The 27,826-nt window shown below is 49.6% G+C and overlaps 10 protein-coding genes and 2 non-coding genes across 12 annotated transcripts; 9 read left to right on the top strand and 3 right to left on the bottom strand.

Moving 5' to 3' along the window:
• The first annotated feature begins 519 nt into the window (after nucleotides 1-519).
• BT62DRAFT_378558 (glycosyltransferase family 2 protein) lies at nucleotides 520-2,905 on the top strand. The gene is made up of 6 exons (XM_043180706.1): nucleotides 520-691; nucleotides 766-787; nucleotides 838-1,714; nucleotides 1,774-1,886; nucleotides 1,956-2,121; nucleotides 2,696-2,905. The coding sequence occupies exons 1-6, from the start codon at nucleotides 658-660 to the stop codon at nucleotides 2,705-2,707; spliced, it is 1,224 nt and encodes a 407-aa protein (XP_043036117.1). The 5' UTR covers nucleotides 520-657; the 3' UTR covers nucleotides 2,708-2,905.
• A 12-nt stretch (nucleotides 2,906-2,917) lies between these two features.
• On the bottom strand, nucleotides 2,918-4,090 carry BT62DRAFT_1079213 (uncharacterized protein; the record flags this gene model as incomplete). The annotated part of the gene is made up of 4 exons (XM_043179463.1): nucleotides 2,918-3,040; nucleotides 3,141-3,274; nucleotides 3,429-3,660; nucleotides 4,085-4,090. 4 exons carry the CDS (start codon nucleotides 4,088-4,090, stop codon nucleotides 2,918-2,920), a joined length of 495 nt encoding a protein of 164 aa, XP_043036116.1.
• A 98-nt stretch (nucleotides 4,091-4,188) lies between these two features.
• Nucleotides 4,189-4,280, top strand: BT62DRAFT_t149. The gene has a single exon. It is a non-coding gene; the product is annotated as a tRNA-Phe (tRNA).
• A 639-nt stretch (nucleotides 4,281-4,919) lies between these two features.
• On the top strand, nucleotides 4,920-5,096 carry BT62DRAFT_872322 (uncharacterized protein; the record flags this gene model as incomplete). Its single annotated transcript, XM_043182527.1, has 1 exon — nucleotides 4,920-5,096. A coding segment is annotated over one exon (177 nt), but the record flags the coding sequence as incomplete, so codon positions are not given.
• A 192-nt stretch (nucleotides 5,097-5,288) lies between these two features.
• On the top strand, nucleotides 5,289-9,791 carry BT62DRAFT_905400 (uncharacterized protein; the record flags this gene model as incomplete). Its single annotated transcript, XM_043183602.1, has 17 exons — nucleotides 5,289-5,540; nucleotides 5,594-5,658; nucleotides 5,711-6,587; nucleotides 6,644-6,835; nucleotides 6,883-7,002; nucleotides 7,060-7,095; nucleotides 7,158-7,372; nucleotides 7,437-7,700; nucleotides 7,758-7,903; nucleotides 7,961-8,346; nucleotides 8,403-8,747; nucleotides 8,808-8,886; nucleotides 8,946-9,241; nucleotides 9,309-9,423; nucleotides 9,484-9,521; nucleotides 9,600-9,615; nucleotides 9,691-9,791. 17 exons carry the CDS (start codon nucleotides 5,289-5,291, stop codon nucleotides 9,789-9,791), a joined length of 3,543 nt encoding a protein of 1,180 aa, XP_043036114.1.
• A 778-nt stretch (nucleotides 9,792-10,569) lies between these two features.
• On the top strand, nucleotides 10,570-14,134 carry BT62DRAFT_954704 (glycosyltransferase family 2 protein). The gene is made up of 3 exons (XM_043188316.1): nucleotides 10,570-11,014; nucleotides 11,072-14,016; nucleotides 14,065-14,134. Exons 1-3 carry the CDS (start codon nucleotides 10,973-10,975, stop codon nucleotides 14,084-14,086), a joined length of 3,009 nt encoding a protein of 1,002 aa, XP_043036113.1. The 5' UTR covers nucleotides 10,570-10,972; the 3' UTR covers nucleotides 14,087-14,134.
• A 170-nt stretch (nucleotides 14,135-14,304) lies between these two features.
• BT62DRAFT_935913 (glycosyl transferase) lies at nucleotides 14,305-16,064 on the top strand. The gene is made up of 2 exons (XM_043187031.1): nucleotides 14,305-14,995; nucleotides 15,056-16,064. The coding sequence occupies exons 1-2, from the start codon at nucleotides 14,335-14,337 to the stop codon at nucleotides 15,991-15,993; spliced, it is 1,599 nt and encodes a 532-aa protein (XP_043036112.1). The 5' UTR covers nucleotides 14,305-14,334; the 3' UTR covers nucleotides 15,994-16,064.
• Nucleotides 16,065-16,589: 525 nt separating this feature from the next.
• On the top strand, nucleotides 16,590-18,278 carry BT62DRAFT_378275 (P-loop containing nucleoside triphosphate hydrolase protein). Its single transcript, XM_043180705.1, has 4 exons — nucleotides 16,590-16,610; nucleotides 16,668-16,776; nucleotides 16,829-16,894; nucleotides 16,951-18,278. Exon 4 carries the CDS (start codon nucleotides 16,952-16,954, stop codon nucleotides 18,104-18,106), a length of 1,155 nt encoding a protein of 384 aa, XP_043036111.1. The 5' UTR covers nucleotides 16,590-16,610; nucleotides 16,668-16,776; nucleotides 16,829-16,894; nucleotide 16,951; the 3' UTR covers nucleotides 18,107-18,278.
• Nucleotides 18,279-18,906: 628 nt separating this feature from the next.
• Nucleotides 18,907-18,997, bottom strand: BT62DRAFT_t148. The gene has a single exon. It is a non-coding gene; the product is annotated as a tRNA-Phe (tRNA).
• A 735-nt stretch (nucleotides 18,998-19,732) lies between these two features.
• Nucleotides 19,733-21,671, top strand: BT62DRAFT_1036933 (uncharacterized protein; the record flags this gene model as incomplete). Its single annotated transcript, XM_043178392.1, has 10 exons — nucleotides 19,733-20,190; nucleotides 20,355-20,391; nucleotides 20,657-20,673; nucleotides 20,729-20,903; nucleotides 20,965-20,975; nucleotides 21,035-21,055; nucleotides 21,112-21,166; nucleotides 21,222-21,256; nucleotides 21,310-21,338; nucleotides 21,485-21,671. Exons 1-10 carry the CDS (start codon nucleotides 20,071-20,073, stop codon nucleotides 21,669-21,671), a joined length of 687 nt encoding a protein of 228 aa, XP_043036110.1. The 5' UTR covers nucleotides 19,733-20,070.
• Nucleotides 21,672-23,086: 1,415 nt separating this feature from the next.
• On the top strand, nucleotides 23,087-26,463 carry BT62DRAFT_905562 (P-loop containing nucleoside triphosphate hydrolase protein; the record flags this gene model as incomplete). Its single annotated transcript, XM_043183605.1, has 2 exons — nucleotides 23,087-23,875; nucleotides 25,642-26,463. The coding sequence occupies 2 exons, from the start codon at nucleotides 23,087-23,089 to the stop codon at nucleotides 26,461-26,463; spliced, it is 1,611 nt and encodes a 536-aa protein (XP_043036109.1).
• Nucleotides 26,464-26,793: 330 nt separating this feature from the next.
• On the bottom strand, nucleotides 26,794-27,262 carry BT62DRAFT_954692 (uncharacterized protein). Its single transcript, XM_043188315.1, has 2 exons — nucleotides 26,967-27,262; nucleotides 26,794-26,914 (listed from the first exon to the last, which is right to left on the bottom strand). Exons 1-2 carry the CDS (start codon nucleotides 27,235-27,237, stop codon nucleotides 26,859-26,861), a joined length of 327 nt encoding a protein of 108 aa, XP_043036108.1. The 5' UTR covers nucleotides 27,238-27,262; the 3' UTR covers nucleotides 26,794-26,858.
• Between the last annotated feature and the right edge of the window lie 564 nt (nucleotides 27,263-27,826).

The following is a 27,826-nucleotide window of genomic DNA, read 5'->3' as shown; positions in this document are numbered from 1 at the left end:
AAAAAACTCTGAAGCCTCCCGTATCCCAGCAATAAATTTGTTAATTATTCTGGAGTACAAGGCCTTGACTGGCCTTGAATCTAGAGCTCGTGCCAAGGACGGAAGTAAATGAACGATGCAGGCGGACTCGGAAGAACTCCATGTAGTACAAGTCGATGATATGTGTTAAGCCGCAGTTCAACTTACGAACCATTCACCACTCCATTTGACGGCAATCCCTCAGCATCCATCCTCCATCCCACCAGCAAAAAAAAAAGGACTTGGCGTGCCATGATCGATTAATCAATTACTCCTGACCACTGTCAAGTTGGAACCCGCAATGGAATTTACTTTGTGCTCGCCCTAGGAGTAAGCGGGTTACGAATTTACGAATTTACGAGAAAAAAAAAAAAGAGTCGACGGAGGCACTAACATAGTCATTGCGTGTGACCGAACGTCGTCGGATCAAAGGGTGGGCAGACGACGTGACCGACAAGTCCTCGATCCAGTGGGATCGTTTTTTGAAACTCCGCACGTAGAAGGCATTAATTGCATCACCGTTCCTTTCTCTACCTTCTTCCTCCTTCCCCCGCCCACCTGCATGCTGGGTCGCGAGCCCACAGCGCGCCGTATTGTCTCTTCGTCTCTGGCATCCTATTCGCTCCTTTGTCTGGTCAGATGTTGTATCTGACATCGGACCTATTTCCTGTCTGTACGTGGCTGGAATGCTCGTTGCTACTTGACGTTGAACTCGTGTTTTTTGTTTTTTGTTTTTTTTCTTTTCAGTTGTACCTTTTGGGCTTATTGGGTGCGTCTTTTGGGTCTTGTAACATTTCTAGTTATCTAAATTCCAGACAGGTTCTATCGTTATTTCTGGTACCTCATCCGTTTCTCCGCGTTCGTTGTCTACCGTCCTGTGCCCCTTCCCGAAAATCCAACATATATCGCCTCGGAAGATGTCACCATCATCGTGCCAACGATAGACGCAGGGGAGGAGTTCAAGGATGCGGCGCGCAGCTGGCTCGTAGGCAATCCCAAGGAAATTCTCATCATCACCGAAGAGAAAATGTTCGGCCCATTACAGGAACTCGCTAATGCTGTCGACCCTTCGCGAATACACGTCCTAACGGTGCCATTCGCTAATAAGCGGTTACAGATGAGCCACGGTATCAAGAACACGACCACGGACATCATCGTCTTCGCCGACGACGATGCGATATGGCCTCCCACGTTGCTTCCTTACGTCCTTGCATGCTTCGAGGATCAGAAAGTCGGCGGCGTCGGTACCAGCCAGAGGGTACAAGCCGTGGGCCCCAAGATGACGGTGTGGGAGGTTCTCGCAGCATTTCGGCTCACAATCCGTAATATTGAAATTTCGTCTTCCACGCACATCGATGGTGGCATTCCTTGTCTGTCAGGTCGGACCGCCGCTTATCGGACCATCATTCTTAAAGATCCAGAGTTTCTCCATGGCTTCACACATGACTATTGGTTGGGCAAGTACCAGCTCAACTCGGGCGACGACAAGTTCTTGACTCGGTGGATGGTGAGCCATGGATGGAGCACGTACGTGCAGTGCTGTAGGGAAGCCGAGCTGCTTAGCACGATGAAGCCTAACTGGCGGTTCCTGAAGCAAGTATTGAGGTGGACCAGGAACACTTGGCGTTCCGATCTCCGGAGCCTGTTCACGGAGCGATATATCTGGACATCGCATCCATATGTAGCTTATACCATGGTGGGGTCGTCTTCTCTTTGTCTTTTCCGTAAGGCCGTGTGTTAACGCTATAACCATAGGTGGACAAGTTGTTCAATCCTTTCACGCTACTGGTGGGCCCATGCCTAGTAGGGTATGTTATTTACAAGAGTACTATACCCGTCGACCAGGGGGGATATCATTTACCGTGGTGGTATGTGATCCAATCCCTGCGGCCCTAGGTCTATCTATCTATCTATCACAATTAACTGATCCCGCTCAGGAACGTCCTTGCTTCGTACGTCGTCTGGTTGTTTGCCACACGAACGGCAAAGCTCCTTCCGCATCTATGGAATAACCCAGAACACATCATCTACGTGCCGGCTTTCATCGTCTTTGGCTACTATTTCGCGATAATGAAGCTCTATGCTCTTTGTACGCTTCACGAGGTGCGTTTTTTTTTTTTTTACTGCAACAACAACGCGAAATGTATTCGTGTTCATGTGTCGTTTTTGTTCAGACCGGCTGGGGTACCCGGTCAGGCATTGGCGATATCTCTGTTGCGACTGCGGCCGTCGACGGGGGCTCACGCTCACGGTCTGACGAAAAAAAAACTGCCGAGTCGCAGCCGCAGTCGTCGTCGCCTTTCAGTGATGAGTATGCGGCGGATATGGCGTATGCCAAGACGGAACGGGGACGCTCAGAGTACGGAGAGCCTACGTATACGTATGCGTATGCGCGGTGATAATGGGAAGCGCGCGGTGCACGGAGTAAATTGCAACCCACCCTTCATTCTTTCTGTTTTCTTTTTGTGATATGTACGTTATTGGCTGGGTACTTCCCTTCCATTCATGGTTTTTTTTTTTTGACGACGACGACGACGACCTGCTCCTGGAATTCTCTCCACTCTACGTTTTTGTTTTATATAATACCCCCCCATCCCCACCACCACCACCACCACCACTGCACGCATAGCATCAGCCATCCATGGACCATTGTATATCTAATAGACAACATTTGCAGGTTAACTCGTAACTCGTACTCTGTGGGTTGTAATTTAATAAATTACGAAATTCGGCGTGCTACGCGATCGTCGTGAAGATCCCTTTAGGGTGGGCAGGGTGGTCAGGGCGTGCGGGCCTGAGGGGTTCTTGATTGCCGGGTTCTTTTTTTTCGCGGTTTTGATGAGGGGAAAGGAATCCTGTTCGTTCTGGGGGGGGGGGGGGGGGGGGGGCGAATGCAGTTTTACGTGGTGCTGTTGGGTTTGGGTTTCGAAGGGTGGGTGGGTCTTGGGTTGGTTTCTTTCTTCTTCTTCTTCTGCTTCTGCTTCTGCTTCTGCTTTTGCTTCTTTGGAGGTGGTGAGCGTAACTGCGGCGATTGATGATGAGAGGCAACGTAAATGTGTGGTTGATCAGGTCAGGTTATTTTTCGACGAGGCGAGCCTGGTTACTGGTGAAGAGGGACGAACTTTGAACCTTTGATTGATGTCGTGGTGCGGTTGTGAACGGCTTGGGATGTGAATCGTAGGGAAAATGGGAATATGACGAGGGGGTTGAGTACTCGTACTCGTATCCGTACAGAGATGGCTGGGGGGTGAGGCAGCTACGAGGAGAGATATGATATGTGCCGTTGTCCCCCAACGTAGGTCAGGTCAAATGGTGTGCGGGGTTAAGATGTAAGATGTGAGAGGTTGAAGTGCCTTTTCGTAATCTGTGATCAGCAGGAAGGAAGGAAAGAAGGAAGGAGAAGGACGGACTGCTGATCGTGATGATCTTGGTTCGGGTGAAGAGGGACGAAGCGGACGGCCAACTGTTGTGTTGAATTCTCTCGGCGTGGTGGGTACCCTTGATGATGGGGGGTCTTGGAGGTTGGATACTGGGGAAATGCGATGCGATGCGATGCGATGGTGCGAATGCGAAGTTGGAGTCGTAGTTGCGTCTTCCCGATCCTGAGCACTGTCGAAGAGCGGCGACTTTGATGATGAATTTCTAGGAGGACGGTGAAATATTTGAGTCCGGAGACGGTCGGACCCACTGTTAGTTTGGAGATGCAGAGATTACAGCAATGACTAGCGAACAGATTGATAGGGAAGGGAAAGGAATGGTGGCGCGTTGCCTGGTCAAGATTCACAGGGAACAGGTTGTCGATCACGTAGAACTTGGAAGTTTCGAGACTTGCTTATGAGTGGAAGTAGGAATTGTGGATTCTAAGGTTCGCGGAGCGTAAGGTTCCCCCCCCCTTGCCCCCTTAAAAAAAAGATTGGCGCTTGCTAGTTCAACTGGAAGAGCATTGAGCTACAAGGGCGCTCGCTCTATCGCTAGACCATCCCCACTCGGATCGACTGTAGCTTCCAGTATACCAGAAGATCATTCCACCTACCTGCAGTGAGTTTGGCGGCAACGGAGATCAAACGTCCATTGTTGGAGGAGCAATATTCTGGCCTCAGCCTGAGCCAAGTTCTGTATGTCCTCAAAACGATATGATATGAATAATACAATAAAACCCTAGTCCTTACGGGGGTTATAGCTCAGTTGGGAGAGCAGTAGACTGAAGTTGGTATCCGGAGATGCTATTCTAAAGGTCCCCAGTTCAATCCTGGGTGACCCCATACTTTTCTTGTGGCCTCATTGGGGTAAACCTTCAATTTCCAGTAACGCCCAAGTTGATCATTTTTGATGAAACACACGGTTGGCTACCAAAACTTGGAAGGCGCTGGTGGTCTAAAGTTCACCTTCGGCCATCCAAAATTTTGCCCGAAACGTGACTGGTCAAGTGTGTTCTGTGATGTTCTTGACCCATCGCCGTGTCACCCTTCTATTGTGTTCGTGTTCTCATTCAATGTACGAAGCATAATGGACTGATACCTAAATGGCCCCGAATGTGACCAGCCTTGCTCGACATTTCACTCAAGTCTATGATAGGAAAAGGACATTCCGCTGGTGGAGTTATGCGCTCAGGGTCGCATTGTGAAGGGGATCCATTCGGAGCCACGTTCCTTCCATTGCTTGGCTGCATTGCGTCGGCAGGATCGGCTCCCCGTATTTGATTCAAACTCCGGATCTTCCATCATCCCCCTGACGCACAGATTGGCTGAATTGAAAGCGGCAACTACTGCCAATTGGCCAATGCAGACGACCTCCTCTACTCCCTACTACGTTCGACCTCTACCGCCCATCTTCAGTCCCGATAATATTTTGCTTGATCAGTCTATCAGTGCTCGCCGTCTCTCGACATGGCGATGGCGGAGACGGATCCATTCCGAGCGCATCTCATTGCTTTACTTTCTATTTACGCTCTTGGCGCACCGAGTGCCCCAGTTCCCATGTACGATGGCCCTAGCGATTGGGGAACCAGCGCGATTCTACGTTCCCTGGAAGACTTTGCCAACCGTATGTACGCTGCCGAGCATGCTCTCAGCGGCGTTTATCCGCGAGAGAAGAAGCGAGCGCCCGAGTCCGATGTCGACACGATCTCGAAGCCCTTACCGTCTTCCATCGACCTCCCAAATCGCTCTTCCGTCCACGATGCACCACCGTCTTCGATTCCCCCCACTCACCTCCCGGATACCATGCAGTGCCCAAGATGCGCCTGTTGGTCCACCGATCCTGGTACGATAATGAAGATATCATCAGCTTCCGTGCATATACCACCCGGTTCACCATCTGTTGTCGCAACCGGCGGACCTCTCGATATCGCAGCTAGGGTGAGCGGGATGAGCGCCGTGGAGGAACTCAAGCTCCTCAAGGACCAGGTTCAGGACGTCGCTCGCGTTTGTAATGCCGTCGCCAACGGTGACCTCAGTCAAAAGATAACTGTCGACGTTCGAGGCGAAGTCATGATTAAACTGAAGGATGCGCTCAATACCATGGTGCGTCGCGTGGATCCACGTCCTCCGTCATTTCTCTAATGAGTGTTTACTAGGTAGAGAGGCTCGGCCAGTTTGCAAAGGAAGTTACGCGCGTATCGCAGGAAGTGGGAACGGAGGGGTGCGTGTTCTGTCTTCGCGCAACGCGAGTTACTCGCTCATTCTGTCACAAGGAAACTCGGAGGCCAAGCGTTTGTCCCTGGAGTCGAAGGAACGTGGCAAGAGCTAACCGATGTCGTCAATGTCCTTGCTGGCAATCTGACAAGTCAAGTACGGTCCATTGCCCAGGTTACCAAAGCCGTCGCTGTTGGAGATCTCTCAAAACAAATCGAGGTCGACGCCAGAGGCGAAATTCTCGATCTCAAGAACACCGTCAATGGGATGGTCGTCCGACTGAGGGCATTGGCTGCCGAGGTTACCCGAGTTACTCTAGAAGTGGGCAGCCAAGGCAAGCTCGGTGGTCAGGCTGATGTACCGGACGTCGAGGGCGTGTGGTTCGAGTTGGTTAGGAACGTAAACCGCATGTGTTTATCCTTGACCGATCAAGTTCGTTCCATCGCTTCCGTCACGACCGCCGTGGCACAGGGGGATCTGACCAGGAAAGTAGAGATCGAGGTCGAGGGTGAGATGCAACAGCTCAAGACCACGTTCAACTCCATGGTCGATGACCTCAACGCCTTCGCCGGTGAAGTAACACGGGTCGCGTTGGAGGTTGGTACGCAGGGTATACTTGGCGGTCAAGCGACAGTTGAGGGCGTGCAGGGTACCTGGGCAGACCTGACGAGGAACGTAAACAGGATGGCCACCAACCTCACGGACCAAGTTCGTTCCATATCAAAGGTCACCAAGGCTGTCGCGATGGGGAACCTCACACAGCTTGTCGACGTCAACGCTCAAGGCGAGATGCTTGACCTGAAAATCACAGTAAACCAGATGGTGGAGCAGTTGAGTGTCTTCGCGAGTGAAGTTACGCGTGTCAGTTTGGAAGTCGGCACGGAAGGTAGGCTGGGTGGGCAGGCTGTCGTCCCTGGTGTGTTTGGAACTTGGAAGGTACGTAACCCTACCTATGCTGATCAGAGGAGCATCTCATCTCATCTCGTTTACAGGCCTTGACGGATAATGTGAACCTGATGGCGATGAACCTTACGAACCAAGTACGGTCTATCGCTGTAGTTACCAAGGCTGTGGCGAATGGTGATCTATCCAAGCGCGTGCAGATTGATGTCAAGGGAGAGTTCCTCGAGCTGAAAGATACTGTGAATCAAATGACCTCTTTATTGAGTGTATTTGCCGATGAGGTTTGTGTTTTGGCTAGTCATCCACACCATCGTAACCGGTCTGTTAGGTTACGAGAGTGGCAAGGGAGGTGGGTACTGAAGGCAGACTGGGCGGTCAGGCTCAGGTCAAGAATGTTGCCGGGACGTGGAAAGCCTTGACAGATAATGTTAATGTGATGGCTAGTAATGTACGTGGGCCATCTGTTACCGCGTTTCTTTCCCCCTTCTCATTGCTCACTTCACAGCTGACGAACCAAGTACGGGCAATTGCAATTGCCACGGTATGTAACGTCTCTATTTGCCATGGCTCTGGCCTCTTTCCCTGATATCCGTGGTTTTGTAGTCGGCCGTGGCGCATGGAGATCTGACGCAGAAGATTGTTGGGCTATCCGTCTCGGGCGAAATGTTGGAGCTTGTCGAAACGATCAATAGGATGATCGTTCAGCTGAACATCTTTGCTGTAGAGGTCAAGAAGGTCGCGAGAGAGGTCGGGACGGAAGGAAAACTAGGTGGTGTTGCTGATGTGGGTAACGTGCAGGGTATTTGGCAAGAGATTACGTGGGTTTCAATTTTTTTTTTTTTCCTTTTTCCCTCTTGTCTGGTCTTACCTGGCTCGTTCCAGACGGTCCGTCAATGCCATGGCGGGTAACCTTACTACTCAAGTACGTGGCTTCGCTCAGATCTCGGCCGCTGCTATGGACGGCGACTTCACCCGGTTCATAACTGTCGAGGCTAGCGGCGAGATGGACTCTTTGAAAACCCACATTAACAGCATGGTGTTCAATTTGAGGGATAGTATTCAGAAGAATACTGCTGCGAGGGAAGCCGCTGAGCTGGCGAACAGAAGCAAAAGCGAGTTTCTGGCGAACATGTCGCATGAGATCCGGTGAGAACCATCCTGTATCTTTCCTGTTTCTTCTCGTATTGAATGAAGCCATTCTAGGACGCCCATGAATGGTATCATTGGGATGACCGAGTTGACACTGGACAGCGATCTTAACCGATCACAGAGGGAGAGCCTGTTGTTAGTTCATAGCCTTGCGCGATCCTTATTATTGATCATCGACGATATCTTGGATATCTCAAAGAGTAAGTTCGTGGTCTTGTCATCATGCACCCACCATTTTTATGCGTGCATTTTTATAGTCGAAGCGGGCCGTATGACGATGGAAGCTGTCTCCTTCTCACTTCGCCACATCGTATTCGGGATGCTCAAAACGTTAGTCGCGCGCGCGTCGCAGAACAACCTCGACTTGACGTTCGATATCGCGCCTGATATTCCTGATCATCTTATTGGTGATTCATTGCGGCTGCGGCAGGTGATAACAAATCTGGTCGGCAATGCGATCAAGTTCACGCCTCCGAAGATCTCACGAAGAGGGCTCGTCGCGGTTAGTGTGCGCCTGGTGGCGTCTGATGACCAGAATGTCGTGCTTGAGTTCTGTGTCTCTGATACGGGCATTGGTATACCCAAGTCTAAGCAGAATATAATCTTTGATACGTTCTCCCAAGCGGATGGGTCTACGACTCGGGTGTGTTCTCTGTGTTTTCGTCGTTGTGTTTCGTTGCGCTTAGGTTGTGTTCATAGGAATATGGCGGGACTGGTCTTGGTCTTTCGATATCGAAACGTTTAGTGGTGCTAATGAGGGGTAACATGTGGGTGGAGAGCGAGGTGACGAAAGGCAGCAAGTTTTTCTTCACGATCACTTCGCGGATAAGTTGCGTTTCGATGGAGACCATCCTGTCCAAAATGACGCCGTTCGTGAACCGGACCATATTGTATGTGGATACGTTTCGAGACGACACTGGTGTTGCGGAGCAGATTGCTCAATTGGGATTAAAGCCCTACGTCGTGCATTCGGTGGCGGAGGTTGGGTCTGAGCCTTCTTCAGGTTCACATATCGATACGATTGTGGTTGATTCTTTGTTGGTGGTATGGATTTTTTTTTTGCGCGTCCTTGTCCTGTCGAGCTTGTGGCTCACGCGCTGTTAGACCGAGAGTATCAGGGAACTTGACCATTTCAGATATCTACCGATCGTGCTGATCGCACCCTCTATATCTCGGCTGAACCGTATGCGTCTTGGTGTCACCTCCACCTGTTTAGCGTGCTTATATTACCTTGTTCGATAGTCAAGTGGTGTCTGGATAACAGCATCACGGCACAACTGACGACGCCTGTGACGACCCAAGATCTCTCTTTCGCTTTGGTGGCTGCCCTCGAGTCGAATACGGTCAATCCTGTGACGGTGCCGACGGACCTACGGTTTGATATTCTCCTTGCGGAGGATAATATGGTTAACCAGAAGCTTGCGGTGAAGATATTGGAGAAGTACGGGCATTCGGTTGCTATTGCTGAGAATGGGAACCAGGCGGTGGAGTCGTATAAGAATAGCGTGCTGCAGAGCAAGCCGTTTGATGTTATTCTTGTTGGTGTTTTGCTGGGGGGATCCATTTTCTTTTTGGTTGCCATGTGCTCACTGGTGGCTGTTTTAGATGGACGTGTCGATGCCGTTCATGGGTGGTATACAAGCCACTGAGATCATTCGGTCGTACGAATTGGCTACTGGGCTGTCGCGGATACCGATCATAGCGTTGACTGCACATGCCAGTACGTCTCCCGATTAGCTTGTTTTTTTTTCTCGATTCGTTTCTTAGGCCTCTTTGAAAGTGATCGGCGACCGTGAGCGATGTCTTCAGGCGGGGATGGTGAGTTGTGATCTCTTTTCCATGGACAGTGACGGAATTACATTTCTGACAATTCTGTTTTTTTTTTGGGGGCATCAGGACGATCATATAACTAGTAAGATTTTTTTTACTTCTGCTTGACCTGGCTGGCTATTTCATGTTTCATGTGATATTGAAAACGATCTCGCAGAACCTCTTCGTCGAGGAGATCTGATGAATGCGATTCATAAGCTCGCGACGGAGAAGAATCCGTCGCGGAATACGTTTCGACGGGCGCCTGCTACGATGTGAGGAGTGAGGAGTGAGGAGTAGTGTTTGTAGAGTGTGTGTGATATATCCTAAGCTTCTTTGTATACCATGCATTTTTTTTTTTTTCTTATGTCTTTGTGGACTTTTGGTGTGGAGCTGTTGTTATCGATGTATTGAATATAAACCAAACGTCATCCTGTTCCCTTCCCCCCCCGTGTTATTCGTACAGCGTATCGCTCGCTACCGTGCAGTGGAAAGGTCGTTAACCACGTCGTATTGCCAAAAAAAAAAAAAAAGAGAACAAAGAATCATAGACGCGACGAGACTAGGTGGACGGAACGCCTTTGGGGGGAAGGAAGTGCTTTGAGATGGTACGAGTGAGGTGAGGATAAGCGGTTTCTCTCTGACGAGGCCGTCACGGGGCTTTATGGTGCGGGAATGTCGGCCCGGAACAGCCGGTAGGGTGGTTGGTTCGCCTTGCAAGGCCTGAAAAAAAAGTTTTTTGAGATCCCCTATTTTTTCGCTATAATGTTGTATATTTGGATATCTATATTAAATTATGTAGTGTTAGTAGCAAATATTAATTTTAGGCACCAGACATCCAAATTAGGGTACTAGGTTCAAGTTCGACTTTCCCAACCTGAAATAGGCCTTGCCACTTGTTCTTAGTTTGACTTTTCGGGGTAACCTTTTACGTTCGACGTTCGAGGTCATGATGATGTGAAGGGGGGAGGTTGTAACGAAATTGCCGGAAAGGGCCATATGAAATCGATTGTCGTGTATTGCGTCATTGCCTCATCACATATCTGCCACTTTGGCTCAACCTCATGACGCTTACCTGCTTCGATGACTTCATGGATCCTGCATAACTTGCGAAACTAAGCGCTACGCACTCTCACACACGGCGAATGGACCCCAATATCATGGATGCGTGCATATTACTGGCAGGCAGGAGGAACGTGTGAAGAGAGCGCGCCTATTGTACACAGGTGACTAACGTCCTCATGTAACTGGGCTTGTCTGGACCAACGGAGGCTTCGAAACTGACCGCAGCGGTCTTCTCTACACCCCGAACTCGTCTGTCGATGATGGGCGCCTAGATATGCTGTTGTTGGACCGTTATTATTGTATGCGGTAGGCAAACCAAGATTGTCCACGTCTCTTGTATATAATGGACCTGCAATGGGCTACGTTTTCTCCATCTAAGGCGACCTGTTACGAGAATGAAGGACCCAATTCTTGTTACTGGTGGTTTTGGTTTTATTGTTCGTCTTTTGCATTCCATTCCTTGTTTCTCTGATGTTAACTTAGTGCGTTCATAGGGCTCTGCTGTTGCTCGTCGACTTCTCCGGGAAGGTCACGTCGTTCATGTTGTGGATATTCATGGTCCACTACCTGATCATACGAGTATCTGCTCTGACTATTACATTGGAGATTTGCGAGACCCAGGGGTATGCACCCAAGTCGTCCGCGGCTGCAAGACAGTCCTTCACTTTGCGGCCAACATGGGAGGTATGGGCGCGATCCATGACGCCAACGATTTTGTCATCTACAAGGACAATCATCTCATGACCCTCCATCTTCTTTCCGCCTGTATTGACTCTGCAGTCGAATGCTTCTTCTATGCATCTTCCGCTTGTGTATATGCGTCCACCGCCCCTTTAAATGGCGATATCTCGCTTCGCGAAGGAGACGTATGGTCGAAAGGATCGCACCCTGACCCTCAAGGTCTCTACGGGCTCGACAAGCTCAACGCGGAGCTCATCCTTTCCCACTTCTCCCACAAACTATCTATCCGTATTGCGCGCTTCCACAACATCTTTGGACCTGGCGGTGCATGGTTCAACGGCAGAGAGAAAGCCCCTGCAGCTTTCCTTCGAAAAGCCTTTGTCGCCAAAGCTGCTGCTGATGCAGGATCTCGTCCTCGTTTCGAGATATGGGGTGACGGGAGTCAGCGTCGGAGTTTCCTTTACATCGACGATTGCGTGGAGGGTATTTTGGCGCTCCTCAGGTCGGACTACACCGAGCCCGTCAATATTGGGTCGGACCAGGCTGTGACGATCAATGCCCTGGCGCATCTGGCACTTGACTGTGCGAAGTTAATGCCAGATGACGTGTCATTTGAGTATCAGACGGGGAGACCCCTTGGCGTTGCTGCGCGCAATTCCAACAACGACACGGCTCTGCAGGTCCTTCATCCTTGGAGGCCCTGTGTATCCCAAGAGGAGGGAATGAGGAGGACGGGAGTTTGGGTTGCGGATCAGCTTGATACCCTCTTGCAGCGACACGATAATGCCGAGATTCTTAATCGCCTTGGATCAAGCACCGTCGTAAACCTGCGCACAGCTGTGACTTTTGCCATCCTGCTCCCTATCACTTCGCGCGGTACGAACTCAGAGTCCGAGTGCCTCGATAATCTGCGGTGCTTTGCTGATTCGTTGATGAGAACTACCTATCGGGATGTTTTCCTCCCGGATGCAGAGACAACTTTTGGTATCAAGATCATTCTTGCGATCGACTACGACGACACTTTCCTTGTGAAAGAAAACAAGGCGGAAGCGATCCTTCGGTTTCTTGGGTTCGATGTGACGACCATTATATGTCATCAACCTCGCGGTCATGTCTGCAGTCTCTGGCGTCACTGCGCAAGGACGGCGTACAGTGATCCTACGATTACTTATTTTGTTCTGATGGGGGATGATGTTGAGATTTTGGATGAGGGATGGATGGCCAAGATCCATTCTTCCTTCATATCCATCTCGCAAGAACATCGTACTCCATTGGGTTTTGGATGTGTTGCGTTCAGAGATCTCTCATTCCCTGGGATGCCGACCTTCCCGGTCGTACATCGTACCCACCTGGATATCTTCAACGGAGAAGTTATTCCTGAAATCTTCGTTAATCAGGATGGCGATCCTTTTCTTTTTCAGCTGTATCGCCGATGGGGATGCTCGTACATGCTCAAGGACGTGACACTTCGAAACTCCCTTGGCGGAAGTGAGGATGCTAGATACGCAAAACTGCGCACACCAAGCTGGTCATTTCAAACGCTCGACAGGGCCATCGACGTCGCGAGACAGTGGTTACAAGTCCGGAGTCCTGGCGTCCAGTCTAAGCTGGCTGTCGATGTCGTCGTCCCCTCTTTTCGTGTTGATATCCCTCTTCTCGAGCGTATCCTCGCTTTACGACCGTCTCCGATGGCTACAACGATGTTCATCATCATCATCGACGATCCTCGCTCTTCTGCAATTGACGTGTTACAGAAGAAATACGGGCATCGAGTAGATGTGCGTATCAGGGTGAATGATAGCAATCTTGGTGCCTCAGCGTCTCGAAACCGCGGGATGGACGAGTCATCGGCTGACTGGATCATATACCTGGACGACGATATTGAGCCTAATTCTGATTTGATTCCCCGAGCAGAGGCCCATATCCGTGCTCATCCCAACGCTGCGGGTTTCGTAGGAAACGTTCACTTCCCCCCTCCAGACTCTGTCTTCACTTCAGCTGTGCATCTCTCTGGTGTCACCTACTTCTGGAATATCGCTGAAAAGATCAAGAATGATCTTCCGTGGGGTGTGACAGCCAATCTGATCTCTCGTCGAGTGAATGACGGCGTGCAGTTTGACCTCCGCTTCCCGAAGACAGGAGGAGGAGAAGACATTGATTTTTGTGCCAGGAAGAAAGAGACGAATCCTGCGGGAGAGGGCTTCTATTCTGCTCCAGACGTTATAGTCACACATCCCTGGTGGTCCAATGGTCATCGTTCGTATTGGCGCTTCTATGGCTGGGGGTTCGGAGATAGCAGCCTCGTCGGGATGTATCCCCAGTTTGTCTCTTGGGACTACGCTCCCAATTCCGCTGAGCTTCTGCTTTGTGCCACCTTCATCTCTACATCCGGTATGGTACTCCGACATCTTGCTCCTGTGTGGATGGGATTGAAGCTGGCAGTGGTTGTGGTCTTGATTAATCTCTTGCACGACCTGTACAGACGTCTCTGGGCGGAACCATTCGATGAGGCGTCGATGCCGGCAAAAAGGGGGGAGCGTCATTTGGTTCAAGGGTGTGCGAGAATTGTCGCGATTTTGGAAAGCACGCTTATTAGGATGTCGAGCGAGGCTGGAAAGACTGCCGGGCTCATCAAACAAGGGCAGTGGTATTATCTTGGAAAGCGATTCGACTGGTTCACCGGACGATGGGGGGATGGTCCGAAGAGAAATGAGAGGAAGAACAGTTTGCAGAGGTTCGTCCTTGTGGTTCTGATTTAGTGAGTATTTAGTTTCTTGTTTGAACTGTCGCTAATGTGCAACAATAGCTTTGCTTGGATCAATATGTAATGTCCTATTTTGTGTATTACGTTCGAAAAAAAATTGCAGCTCATGATGTTTCTTATCTCATGGAGTTCCCTGCCGTGACGGTAGAAGGAGCTTGTCCTCTACGAAGTCTGATGCACTTCGAGGCCTTTTTTCGCACCATGCGATTGCAAAACCTAATCATTTTCTTTAGCGCCTTATGAGAACAAATCATCGATAAGAGATACAACATCTATATAATACGGAGTGCAACCTTCCGAATTATTTGTACCATGACACCCGACTACCACTTTACCTCTACCCAAGACTGGTTCTCAGGTCACATCGCGGAATGGCAAACACTCTTCCGCCATGTACAGTCCCAAAGTCCGCGCGTGTTGGAAATAGGTGCCTGGGAAGGCCGTTCAGCTGTCTTCCTTCTGACGGAGCTGTGCAAGGATGGTGGGGAACTCGTCACCATCGACCACTTTGACATGATGCAAACGGCCGATGGGCGAGCTCGACATGAAAAGGTCCTACACAACCTCCGCCTCACGAACAAAAAGTTCCGTATCCTGGAACAGTTTAGTGTCCCTGGGCTCATGCAACTCCTGTACGAGGAGGTGGTTGCTGCGGAGCCGGGATATGATTGGATCTATGTCGATGGCTCGCATCGGGCAGACGATACCTTTTTGGACGGGGAATTGACATGGCGGTTGGCGAGGGAGGGGGCCGTGATCGTGTTCGATGATTACGAGTGGGAGAAAGAAGCTGGAGATAATGCCGAACATCCAAAGAGAGGCATCGACGGCTTTTTACAACTTCACGATGGCGAATATGAGCGCCTGTCCGGGCCGGGAGATTACCAGATGATCATTCGCAAGGTGGTGGAAATGCGAATTGGGTTTTTGCTGGATGGCGTAGGTGATAGGAGAGCTCTTGAAGATGTCCTTGGTATGCTTGTTGCTTTTCAGGAAAAATCCGATGCCTGGGCTAAGGTGTAACTATTTTCAGGATATGGCGTAAACCTCGCGATCGTTGCGGATACCGAATACGCCATGCCGGCGTCGGTTGCAATACGAAGTGCCGTGAAGAACGTCGCTGGACGATGCACCGTATACGTATACGACTGTGGTCTGACAGAGGAGGACAGGTCACGGATCACTCATTCAATTCCGAAGGAGTCAAGGATTACCCACGTTTTCATTCCCCAGCGCGATGATGACCTCTCCTCCAAGACAAGCCCTACGTGGGCGAAGCTCGATCTCATGAAACGGCTCCCCGTCGAGCGAGCTTTATACCTCGACTCCGATACGCTCGTTCGTGGGCCTCTCCTCCCTTTATGGAACACTGATTTGCAGGGAGGGTCACTTGGGGCAGTGTTGGACGTCGGTTTTCCCAAAGGGCACGGTTCTATCGTTGAGGAAGAGGGCTACTTTAACGCTGGTGTCCTCCTGCTCGACCTGGCCAAAATCCGACTTCGCCTTCCCCGGATTTCCCAGCTGACGTCCGAAACCACATTCAAAGACCAAGATCACCTCAACGTTCACTTCGAGCATGACTGGACATCGCTGCCCCTGCGCTACAATGCACAGGGACTGGGTACGTACGCAAAGATTTCCACCCCGGAGCGGGATGCCGCGTTCTCTGCGGCAGACTTTGAAGATCCAGTGATTGTGCATTTCACTGGGCCCGTGCATCCCTCAATGGCCGTCGTCCTGAATCCATGGGTTCAGCCGTATACAGCGAAACCGTGGGGATATGCGGGAGCCCCAGGACATCCGTACACTGGAGAGTGGTGGGATGCGTTGGAGGAGACGGCGTGGAAAGGGGTTCGGGAGAGTGAAGATTTCCAGAAGTGTTCAGCGAGGATTATGGCGAGAGTTCGAGGTGAGGGAGAGAAAGAATTTGAGAGACTGTTCGTTACCAGTCGTCAGTTGAAATCCAAGTAGAAGGAAGTGTAAAGGCTCACCATCCTTTTTTCTCCACATGGGATCCTATAAAAAATTGCGGCATATTTTCATTAGGCTTTTCGCGATATCAGACACCCTTGTCGATGAATTCAAGGACTCAGAGTTCAATATTTCAATGCTTACTACTACCTCCTTCGAGCTTGACCGGTAGCTTGGTAGTATCACTGTCAACGTTGATCAATCTAAGAACGCCACCCACGAGAAGAAACATCTGCGGACAGTTGCTTTACTGCTCTATCGTGCTTCTGTCAAGATGCTAGTGCATTTCTCGGACCGGGCGTCAAACAGACATTTCCTATTCCTGATATGAAGTCGATGTGATTTCACAGCGCTTCGCCCTTTCGCCGCCGACTGAATTGACAGGGCACCTCGTTCCATCAAACTTCTGGTTCTACATGCTGACCAGCGTCACTGAACCCGTCGTCAACTGTGATACAGTGGAGAATATACTATATCTTTGTCCACAAAAGTGCTTCTGTGACTTCCGTCTGAGCCAGAGTTTCAACGTACTATTCTATTCTTGGTCTAGTCACGAACTTCGAACTTCGAACTTAAAACGATATTGCTTGACTGGCACCACGGCACGCACAACACAGGTGACCAGCGAAAAGTTCAGATCAGAAGTCCGGTTATACTTATATAAAAACTGGTAGGAGAAGTCTGCCGTTTCCGACGGTCCCTCTATCACTTACTGTCCTTGTATGACGACAAGTCTACGCCTGTCTCGTATCCCTCCTATTCGCCTTTTTCATTTTGTCCCGTGTAAGTAATGCATGTTCAATTCCCCAAAGCTTATATACTTACCCATCCCTAGATTTGTAAACCGGACGGTCTAGCGTTCAGTAGTAGTAACTTCTATCCATTTCAGAATCACCCCAAGGTCTGTTATATAGTACACCAAACTCTCGCCCTGTCGCTGACTGTCAATCTCTCCAGAATGGGTGCTGCTATATCTGCTATTATCCCCTTCTTTCTGAATGCAATACGAAGGAGTAAAGTCAAGGAAAACCCGACGATGGCCTCGATCTCGCAACAGTATAGCAGAGTGGAGGGTGATAAAAACGAAAGTCGTCGTGTTGAGCAGCTGGAGAAAGAGAAGAAAGAGCAAGCCGACAAAGCTGCGAGGGAGAAAGAGGCAGCGCTGAAGGCGAATCAACGTTCCAAAGAGCTGCAGGAGGAGGCGAAGGCCAATGAGGAGGTGATGAAAAAGGTGATGAAATCTCAGAAGGAGATGGAGGCCAAGTGGAAGAAGGGTGTTCAGCCAGTCGAATGGCCTTCCCGAGAGCAGTACGAAATGGTCAAGCAGCGTCTCTACAAGGAGGGGAAATTCCATCTCGCTATCGCTGGAAAATCGGGAACTGGCAAGTCGTCGCTCATCAACGCCTTTCGAGGCATATGGGACGACGAGAAAGGATCTGCCGACACCGATGTCGTCGAAAGCACTACCGACGTTACCCCATATCCTGATCCTAACTCTGCCAACCCTTTTATCTGGTTCGACATCCCGGGCTCAGGAACAGTCAACTGTCCCGATTGGACATACTTTAATGACCAAGGGCTCTATATTTTCGACGCCATCATCGTTCTTCTGGGCGACCGTTTTACAGATGGGGATCTGGCCATTCTGAAGAATTGCAGGCGGTACAATATCCCCACCTATATCGTTCGCTCCAAGTCCGACAGACATATCGAGGAACTTTTCAAGAAGAAAACGAGGCGGGCTGTTGAGGGGAGTGACCTCGTAGGGATTCGTGATGTGGCGCGTAAGGAGTACCTCGACAAGACGCAGAAGACTGTTCGGGACAATCTGATGAAGATGGATCCTCCCCTTCTCTCCCAGAAGGTGTATGCTGTGTCTCGGGATACGCTGACTTTAATGGTCCGGGAGGAATCCCTTGGTAATAATGCCATCCTTGACGAGCCCCGGCTGCTGAAGGACATGCTTCGGGACGCATATTCTCGGCGTTCCGAGAAGTCCTGGCGCATCATGCAGGATCTGATAAAGAGAGGTGGTGCGGAGCTCTTCTACTATCTTGCAAATTCCTGGAATGCGGAGAAATCCGTGACCATTGTCCCTCCTTTGTTATCCTGACTGTACTTCTCTCATGATTTTCATCCAGCCATAGGCTTTCATTATGATACTTTGTCCTACTTTATTCCAGGATTGTGCTATTGTCAGTATCTACTTGTATGACTTCCAATTACCCTCCTAGTTCGATCCTTGTCCTGGATGGTGGTTGTCTCTTATCTTTAACTTTGGGAGTACCGTAGCTAGGACAGAATATTTGTTTTCTACATCGGACTTCCACTGAATGACTTATCTTCATACGGTTCGTTGACTCTGATTTATGATACTAGTTTACTACTGTATGCACTTGCAGTGAAGGTGGCGGTTTCCATGCTCGACGAAGTGAAGCCTCACCCTATAATGGCCGGATGATGTATCTCTACAACCGGGGAGAGGTCGAGGTTCGTCATTTCACCAGTTCCGTTCCCTATCTCCAAGTTCCATCAACACAGTCCAGCCCCATATCCACTGCAGGCCAAGGACGATATGATGGATTGTCGAGAGAAGAAACTGCCGAGCTCTGTATGTTCCATATTCCTCAGGCATTCTGAGAATCAAATCCATCTCTCTCCTCCAGTTTGTCATGGTAACACTAACATCGTTGACTCTGCTGCCTTACAGCCCTTGAGATAAAGAAAACCAGTAAAAACACAAACATAAAAAGAATCTGCGATTCTGTGTGCCTGTCATGTGATTCTGCATGTGATAGGTAAGTAACGGTAAATTACCTTATCAAAACACCCTCCCCATTCGGTCGGTAAAAAAAAACAGTAACTTAGGCTTCGTGCTCGACCCTACTCCAACAGACCAGGAAGAAAAACATTTGGGGTCACCCAGGATTGAACTGGGGACCTTTAGAAGAATAAATGACTCGTCAACTTCAGTCTACTGCTCTCCCAACTGAGCTATAACCCCACAGGCTGGAGTGGCTATCTTTTATAGATATCATATTGCCCAAGATAAAATTGGTCGCATCGCCATTGATGTTCAAAACATCGCTGACAGAATGCTAGCTATGTCAGCTCCTCGGACGGTGGGCATTTGAACTATGCTAGTGCTGGTGGTGTTCACAAGGCTGATTTTTTCGGACCTAAGAAGCACACCGATGTGTGGAACACCCCATTTTCCTGGCAGATATTTATCCGAACCATGCGGAGCTTCATGCATCACTGTTTGGATCGACGAACTCACTGGGGGTGGGGTTTCAGGTCTACTGGTAGCAAAGATGCCTTGACATTAACGTGTGGACCCTCCAGTCGATCGATGATCAATGCCTGTGTCTTGTAAGCTGGTCTCCTGATACCGTTCAGCGGTTGTCATCATAGGGTTGCTGTAGGTTGACGCCTGTTCTAGTTGAACTGGCAGCTTTTAGGATATCTAATTAATGTATAGAAATCGTTTTCGCCATGAATGCTCGGCCAACTTACAAGGCCAACTCAGAACCGGTCTTCAAGTGTCTCCTGGTCCGTCTGTGGACCTCGCTATGGCGAGTATCTTTTCGGCGCGCCACAGGCCAGGCATATCCATTCTCCTACCAATTTATTTGATAGATATTGCTGTATCTCTGTGTCCCAAACCCTGGCAGACTAACATCGTGGGAACTCGAAATCCATCGCAAGTCAGTCTAATACTCTGGACTCAAGCTGAGGTCAACTCTTCAACAATACCAAAAACCGACAAACCAACTCCCCGCCGCTGGTTTATGCACAGCCCATTCTTCCAAGAATTTTAACATCGCAAAAACAATTCGTATCCAGACTTTTACCGTGCCAAAATAAGTCTTGGAGGTTGTTCGAGTCGAGGACTATTAAACGCCACTGTCCTATTTGACTCAGTCCCTAGGATCACGCAGTTGCTTCTCGCCTTGTCTATCGCCTCTCTCGCAAGTCTTTCCGCTGCTTGCAACGCTTACACCAGTGGTCTGCCAACAGCCACCGGCACTGTCTCTAGCAGTGTAGTCATCGAAGTCACCGCTGGCAAAACATTTGATGGTGGTTGGAAGAAGTATGGCCGTGGAAGTGGTCCTTGCAGGTCAATTCCATTCCGTTCTCTACCCGTCAATTTACCTTTCTGAAAAGGCGTCTGTGATAGTGATCGAGCCGGAGGAGGTATGCTATTTCCTCGCATGGTTGGCTATTGTGCTGATGAGTTTGTCATCGCGGCTTCGTAGATTGGGAAGACGCGGGCACGATTTTAATTTGGCATTTGTGGCGTTGCATTACTCACTCTTACATTCTTAGTATTTTACCTTCGCCAAGGCGCCACACTGTAGAACGTTATCATCGGTGCCAACCAGGCCGAGGGCGCTCGTACGTCGTTTCATTCATCAACCCTTCTGAGAAACAATCTGAGCCCACTTTTGTGACAGACTGTACCGGTTGTATGTTGTTAAATTCTATCTTACACTGTCTCCGTCTAAAGGACTTTAGATTGTACTTTGTTTGGGTAAATGTCTCATCGAACTGAGTTATACTTCTACTAACGAACGGTGTGGTCTAGTTTGAGGATGCTTGTGGTGTGTCGATTTGCTCTAGCACTGTGTGTACATTACACTAATCCATATCCTTGCCGCAGAGGATGCCATCACCATCGTACGTTTATCTCCATGGCCTCGTGCGCTATCAAGCCATATCCTATGACTCGCAGAAAAGCGATGAGGCAGGCAACTACACCAACATTCATCGGTGGTGGTGCTACCATGCAGAGGACAAGGGTATTCAACACAATGGTTGTGGAACAGTTAATGCATGTCCTTCCTCTGTCTCTCTTCTCTCTACTGCGAAGCCAATAATCCAACCCAAAATCATCTTCTTCATTAGCGGTGCATACTTCTCCTAAGTCCTTAGTTCCCAGATCCAGTTTTCTGTCTGTCTTCTACATAGACTGTGGAAAGGTCATTCAAGCTCTTGCATCTTGAATCGCACGCCATTTGAACTGATCCTCCTTGCACAGCTCTACCGGTTTTGTGGAAACGTATGTTTAATTTCGTCCTGGCACCCAAGGGGACTTGTCTGGCACTTGCTATTTAGTACGCAAGCCAGTGCTCCCGTAACGTGTACATCTCCGGTGTCTACGCCAAGGACGGTAAGGATTCCCTGCATCTACATAATTTCTTACAAACCCAATTATCCCAAAATAGGTGGAACTCTCACTGGTATCGACTCCAAACATGGCGTGCGTCTCTTTTCATTTGCTTTTTTCCCCCCTTATTCAACATCAACCAATAGGACGCCGCTACCATCATCGACTCCTGCTAGTAAGTGTCCGATGGCGACCTCGGTATTATCTAGCTAGTTAACCTGCGATTCATTGCAGAGATACATAGCCACGCTCTACGAGTGAGCAGGAGGGTAGGCGTTATGTTCTTGTTTTCCCTGTTCACCATTTTACATCCGTTCACAGCTGTGCGCCCGTGTTTGAAAAAGGGAACATTCTCACGCCACAACTTGAAGCCGGGCCGCGTTTCGACGGTCCAACTTCCAAGCTCACCATCACAGTCAAGCTGCACGGCCTCGAATATTCAAAGATCTCGGACAAATATAGTAATCTTCTGGTGCAGTATACCTATCTTATGCATTTTTTAATGTGAAACTGAGGCCTAATTCAGCGCAGGACCTGAGATGTACTCACCATGGTGCATCATACACTCCGTGATTAATGGAGTTTCAGTTATAAATTTCACGGTGCAGTAAGTGCTCAGTCTTTACTGCAATGTGAAATCTGGAGTATGACTGATAGCCACCCCTTTTGCTTGCGTTTGCGCCCGCAGCTCGCCACGCGCGTTTTCACCGCCGAGCTGACTTTATTGAGAATCGTCGCCGCCCGAGAAGGTGCCAGGGCCTCAAATTGAAGACTTTCCCCGTCTCAAGCACGACATTCACCCGCAACCTTTAGTTCCTCGTTGCATTATTAGTCAAGGTTCGATCTCACAAAGCAGGCATTACAGTTGAGCGTCTCCGTTTGGGGTGATGCTGCCTTGTGAAACTGACCTGAAGCAGTTAGTCACATCCAATCATTGCCTCCCTTTCTCTCAAATGCACCTTTTCAATACTGCCGATCACCTTAGCTTGTACCACCCCTGCCGTGAGGTGAGCTTATTGAGTCCTTCACTACCTCGTGGCTCATTGACTCTCGTAGCAAACGGAGCACCGGAGTCAATTCAACTTTTAGTGCGTCCTGACACTCTCCACGGCCATGACCAGAAACCGGGACCAACTAGTGCGAGGTACCTTATTTCATCTGCGAGAGCGGGCTTGAATGTCCCTTCGAATTGCGGCTCAGGTCCAGATTTCTGGACTTCTCCAGTCCTTCTGTGAAAACCGAAGGGTTAAGTAACACACCTTCATGATCGAGTAGCAAATGAGGGCTATTCAGTTAGACGTGGCGACAGTACACGTTGACGGCGTACAAATACCACCACAAAATCCGGCATCCGTTCCAAGACTCGTTTTCTGTGTTCTTTTCGAATACGATCTCCTAAGGCTCGTCTTTGCCGGCGTCGCCTTTGTGCTTAGGTATTCGGCGAAGTAACTTCTTACATTTTTATACAAGGTACTCGACACAACTGAAGCCGAAACCTCATTTCTGATTCCGCCCTCGGATTCTTTAGGAATGGGTGGTACCATATCCCGGGCAGCCGCCGCTGTGGCAGTCGTCCTTGGCGCAGTCCGGAGCAGTCAAGTCAAGGAAAACCCGACGATGGCTGTCATCGAGGAAAAGCTTCAAAGAGCGGAGGCAGAGAAACTCGAGCTTCAACGGCATGTGGAACAGCTTGAACGAGAGAGGCAGGCTGCGCAAGTGGAGAATATTAGAATCCAGCAGGAGGCAGCGGAGAGAGCGGCTCACGTTGCTGAACAGCTGGAGAGAGAGAAGCAGGAGCAAGTTAATAATGCCAGAAAAGAGCGGGAAGCAGCGCAGAAGGCAGCTCAGATTTCTAACGAGCTGCAAGAACAGGTGAAGAAGAAGGAGGGGGAGATGAGGAAGATTTTAGAAGACCAGAGGGAGATGGAGGCTAAGTGGAAGAAAGGGATTCGTCCAGTTGAGTGGCCTTCTCGCGAGCAGTTCGAGGCGAACAAGCGTCTCTTTTACCAGGAGGGCAAGTTCCACCTCGCCATCGCCGGTTCTTCAGGAAGTGGCAAGTCGTCTTTGGTGAATGCATTCCGAGGCGTCTGGGATGACGACGAGGACGCTGCTCCGACTGATATTGTTGAAACCACCTCGGTAGTTACTCCCTATCCTGATCCTAATCCCAACAACCCTTTCGTCTGGTTCGATGTCCCGGGCTCGGGCACTCTCTCATGTCCTGATTGGACCTATTTTAATGACCAAGGCCTTTACATCTTCGACGCCATTATCATCCTGTTCAATGATTGCTTCACAGCCACCGACGTAGCAATCCTTCAGAATTGTGCGCGTTTTATGATCCCAGCCTATATTGTTCGCTCTAAATCTGACGTACACATCGACGACCTCATCAATAAAAAACTGCGAAGCGCTGGACCAAGGGGCGACCTTGTGAAGATCTCCGAGGAAGCTCGTAAGGAGTACATCACGAGGACGCAGGAGAGCGTCAGGTTGAATCTCATGAAGAATGATCCTCCGATCCGCTCACAGAAGATGTACGCCGTCTCACGGGACACTCTGGCAAAGGTTGTCGGAGAGGAGCCGCTCGAGGATAGCCTCGTGCTGAACGAGTTTGAGCTGTTGAGGGACATCCTTCAGGATGCGTATTCGCGACGATCTGAAAAGTCATACGGCTCGATGGCGAATCTCATGAAGAAGGCCGGCATGGACGTCTACCGTTTCTTTAACAACTAATGGGGTCGGGTTGCCTCTATTTTCTTTTGCTATGGTCATCTGTGGACATTTTTTCGTATAGCCTTGTTTTTGGTATCTAGAAGATTTGGCCCGGTCTTTACTCATTTTGTTACTTTTGTGATTGTGCAGCTTGCCCGAGTTGATCTCAGCATATTGAATTGTCTCCGGACCTTTCTTTTGTTAAATCTACCATAGCTCTCGCTTCAAACACAATCTCGGCGATGTATGTGGCTGATCGTCCCCAGGTACATATCAATTCAAGGAGCAGTCGAGCCACTCTACTCCGCTTGGGTCTACCCAAGAGTGCAATAGAATAATCTCTCCCTCTCGATAAATTCGTACATTCGGTTGCTATTAACGTCGACATCAACTCAGAGCACAAGGCGGTAATCATACGGGAGGAAGACATTACCACATTCTCACAGCGCGGACTCTTCCTACTTCCTTTCCGTTTAGCTTCCAAGTTTCCCATCACGTCCGACGTACTAAGGTAAAGAATTTGCGACTGCCGTCTCAGTATGTTAGCCGCGAGTTTACTTGTTCTCAGGTCCATATGGCAGAAAGGCGCTTAGAGAATTTATAACAGCACATCTTCACACCACCCACTTCGTTGCAAGGAAACCATCTGGTTCTTAACGCGCTTCATTCTTCCGCCGCCTTGTGATACAACAAAGTGTCGTCCCATGTCAACGAAACTTATAGTTTGCCCTTGCCCTTCACCCACCCCTGTGCGTCTAGCGCCTCACGCATACACACAATAATCACTAAAATTATGCAGATCACCGCCTTCACTCCTTACAATTGGAACGTATTCTTGGTTCCGTCATTTTCCTAGTTCCTGTGCAGCTTTCCATCGATAACGACCAATAGTCTCTTCCATGATCTGCGAAGCAAGGTATATTTTTGGATTTTTGCTAGAAGAAAAGAATCAGATGGCGCCTATCGTGTGACGGGCACGCGCAGTTGGAGCTGTGATCGCAAGGCTCGCTCTTTGTATGAAACCCGGGCTTATAAGAATCTTCACGGAGTAGCTTTTTGTTTGACAGCTCTCAGTTCATCGCTCCTCTGGTCTTCGACTTGTCGCCGCGATAGACGTATCCCCTGTTCATCGTTTCGTCGATCACCGACATCGCGTCTCCATTGTAATTTGTAAGACGAATAAAACAACTCAGCATGATATATACTGATTCACACGTTCTCTGCTAGAGTATCGACGCTTTGTCCAAAGAACCTTCGTTACTTCGCAGAAAGGTACTCGAGCACATGTCACAGGTGCCTACACATATCTAACTGCTGTCACTTTCAGCTATTGTCAAAGCATGGGCGGTGTCATATCTTGGTTGTTTGGAGGCGGCGAAGTCGGGCCCAATCCGACAATGCAGGCCATCGAAGAACAGCATAGAAGAGAGGAGGCGGAGAGAGCTCAACGACACCTCGAGCAAATCGAACGAGAGAGACAGGAGCACGCCAAAAGACTGAGGCGGGCGCAAGAGGAGGCGCAAAGAGCGGCCCAAACTGCGGAGCAGCAAAGGCAGGAACAGGCCGAGAGAATCAGAGTCCAGCAGGAGGAGGTCCAGATGGCGGCTCAGATAGCAGCGCAGCTCGAGAGGGAGAAGGAAGAGCAAGCCGAAATTGCCAGACGAGAACACGAGGCTGCTCAGAGGGCTGCTCAGGCTGCCAACGAGTTGCAAGAGCAGGTGCGCAAGAAGGAAGCAGAGATGAAGAAAGCGATGGAGGTCCAGGAGGCGATGGAGGCGAAGTGGAAGACAGGTATTCGTCCAGTCGAATGGCCTTCCAAGGAGAAATACGAGGCGACGAAGCGTCGTTTTTACAAGGAGGGCAAGTTTCATCTCGCCATCACTGGAATTTCGGGAACGGGAAAATCGTCTCTTATCAATGCCTTTCGAGGCATTTGGGATGATGATGAAGGTGCTGCTATGGCCGATATCGTCGAAAGCACGTCGATGGTTACCCCTTACCCTGATCCGAATCCCGCCCACCCATTCATCTGGTTTGATGTCCCGGGATCGGGAACGCTTGCGTGCTCTGACTGGACCTACTTCAACGACCACGGTCTCTACATTTTCGATGCCATAATTGTCCTCTTCAACGACCGCTTCACTGCCACAGATATCGCTATTCTCAGGAACTGCGAGCGATACAATATCCCGACGTATATCGTTCGCTCTAAATCTGATATTCACATTGACAATATCATCAAGAAGAAAAGGCGGGGAGCTGGCGCGAAGAATGACCCTGCCAAGATTCTTGATGAGGCACGCAAGGAGTATATTGTCAGGACCCAAGAGAGCGTCCGGTCGAATTTGATGAGGAGCGATCCTCCTATCCGGTCGCAGAAGATGTATGCGGTCTCTCGGGACACGTTGGCGACCATCGTCCGAGAGGAGCCACTGAAGAATATGCCTGTGCTGAACGAGGTAGAGCTGCTGAGAGATATCCTTCAAGACGCGCATTCACGACGAGTGGCAGACAAGTCTTATGGTTCGATGTCGGATCTTATGAAAAAGGCCGGGTTAGATATTTTTCAATTCTTTGCGAACTAACACAACCGGGTTTCCTCTATTCGTCATGTACGAATTTATTGTTACAGTCTCTTTTTCCTTTGTATGTAACGAAAAACTTCTTCCTTAGTACTTCAGTCTTCAGCTCGTCAGTGCCGCACCAAGGTAGCAGATGAAGGCCACATCATACGGGTGGCATCTCCGTCCTAAGTCCTATTTTTATCAGTCCGGGCCGTCTCATATTTGGCGACACCGGTACACAATGGCATCCGGCGCTTTGCCATTTGAATTACCTTCCGTGCTCCTTCAAGAAATCAAGATGAGAAGCTTTGCCGAGCTGCCCAATGGCCTTCACTTCTTTTAAAAAGAAATGTGATTTTTATTGAGATTGTACGCGATAAAAGTTTCTTCCACTTCAAGTCCGTTACATTATCATCTCAAAGGGTCGAACAACTGACCACCTGAGCTCTGCATCCATGCGTATTCCTGGAAACTACATATCAATGAATACCTGGCATCACTTATCACAGTAACAGGCAGCGTACCTTCGTACATGCAATGGGTAATGTTGTCAAGCATCTCGAGCTCCCTAAATTCCCGCTGGGAACAGCCACTACAACCACCCTGTATTTTACCATGATGGTCAATCAGAGATGCACGGAAATTCGTTGTCTCCGCTATCGCTGACACCAACCTGTTCAAAGCCCTGCACTTCAGCATATCTCTCAACAGAATAGACGTAGGAACCCCAGAAAGCGTCTCAGGGGCAGCAACGGCCCATGGCCTGTCCGAAGTCTGCATCTCGCCATTCTCCATGGTCTCCAGAGCAGCTATGAAACGTACGCATGCGAGACGGCAAACGCCGCCATCATTTGATTCCACAAATAGGTTTTCCGACGGTGTTTGTCACCTGTATAATAACCGTGACCGAGTAAAGCGTCCTAGAGGACAAGGCGAAGGCATCGCAACGTTCGCGCAGGCTCTTTTTACTTCCTTTCGGTTTCGCTTCCAAGTTTCCCATCACGTCCGACGTACTAAGGTAAAGAATTTGCGACTGCCGTCTCAGTATGTTAGCCGCGAGCTTACTTTTTCTCAGGGTCCATATGGCAGAAAGGCGCTTAGAGAATTTCCGACAGCACATTTTCACACTACCCCTTAATTGCAAGGAAACCATCTGGTTCTTAACGCGCTTCACTCTTCCACCGCACTGTGATACAACAAAGTGTTGTCCCATGTCAACGAAACCTATAGTTTGCCCTTGCCCTTCACCTAACCCTATGCGTCTAGCGCCTCACGCAGGCACACAATTGTCACTAAAATTATGCAGATCACCGCCTTCACTCCTTACAATTGGAACGTATTCTTGGTTCCGTCATTTTCCTAGTTCCTGTGCAGCTTTCCATCG

Source organism: Guyanagaster necrorhizus (genome assembly GCF_019112545.1).
Source record: "Guyanagaster necrorhizus MCA 3950 unplaced genomic scaffold BT62scaffold_28, whole genome shotgun sequence".
Lineage (NCBI taxonomy): Eukaryota > Fungi > Basidiomycota > Agaricomycetes > Agaricales > Physalacriaceae > Guyanagaster > Guyanagaster necrorhizus.
This window is presented reverse-complemented; position numbering and strand designations above follow the sequence as displayed.

Coding starts and splice junctions, on each gene's coding strand:
- BT62DRAFT_378558 (XM_043180706.1), top strand. CDS start 658: ATGTTGTATCTGACATCGGACCTATTTCCTGTCT. Junction 692..765: donor ATCGGACCTATTTCCTGTCT/GTACGTGGCTGG, acceptor TTTTCTTTTCAG/TTGTACCTTTTGGGCTTATT. Junction 1,887..1,955: donor GGATATCATTTACCGTGGTG/GTATGTGATCCA, acceptor GATCCCGCTCAG/GAACGTCCTTGCTTCGTACG.
- BT62DRAFT_954704 (XM_043188316.1), top strand. CDS start 10,973: ATGAAGGACCCAATTCTTGTTACTGGTGGTTTTGGTTTTATT. Junction 11,015..11,071: donor CTGGTGGTTTTGGTTTTATT/GTTCGTCTTTTG, acceptor GTGCGTTCATAG/GGCTCTGCTGTTGCTCGTCG. Junction 14,017..14,064: donor GTCCTTGTGGTTCTGATTTA/GTGAGTATTTAG, acceptor GTGCAACAATAG/CTTTGCTTGGATCAATATGT.
- BT62DRAFT_935913 (XM_043187031.1), top strand. CDS start 14,335: ATGACACCCGACTACCACTTTACCTCTACCCAAGACTGGTTCTCAGGT. Junction 14,996..15,055: donor AGCTCTTGAAGATGTCCTTG/GTATGCTTGTTG, acceptor AACTATTTTCAG/GATATGGCGTAAACCTCGCG.
- BT62DRAFT_378275 (XM_043180705.1), top strand. CDS start 16,952: ATGGGTGCTGCTATATCTGCTATTATCCCCTTCTTTCTGAATGCAATA.
- BT62DRAFT_954692 (XM_043188315.1), bottom strand. CDS start 27,237: ATGGAGAATGGCGAGATGCAGACTTCGGACAGGCCATGGGCCGTTGCT. Junction 26,915..26,966: donor TACCCATTGCATGTACGAAG/GTACGCTGCCTG, acceptor ATTGATATGTAG/TTTCCAGGAATACGCATGGA.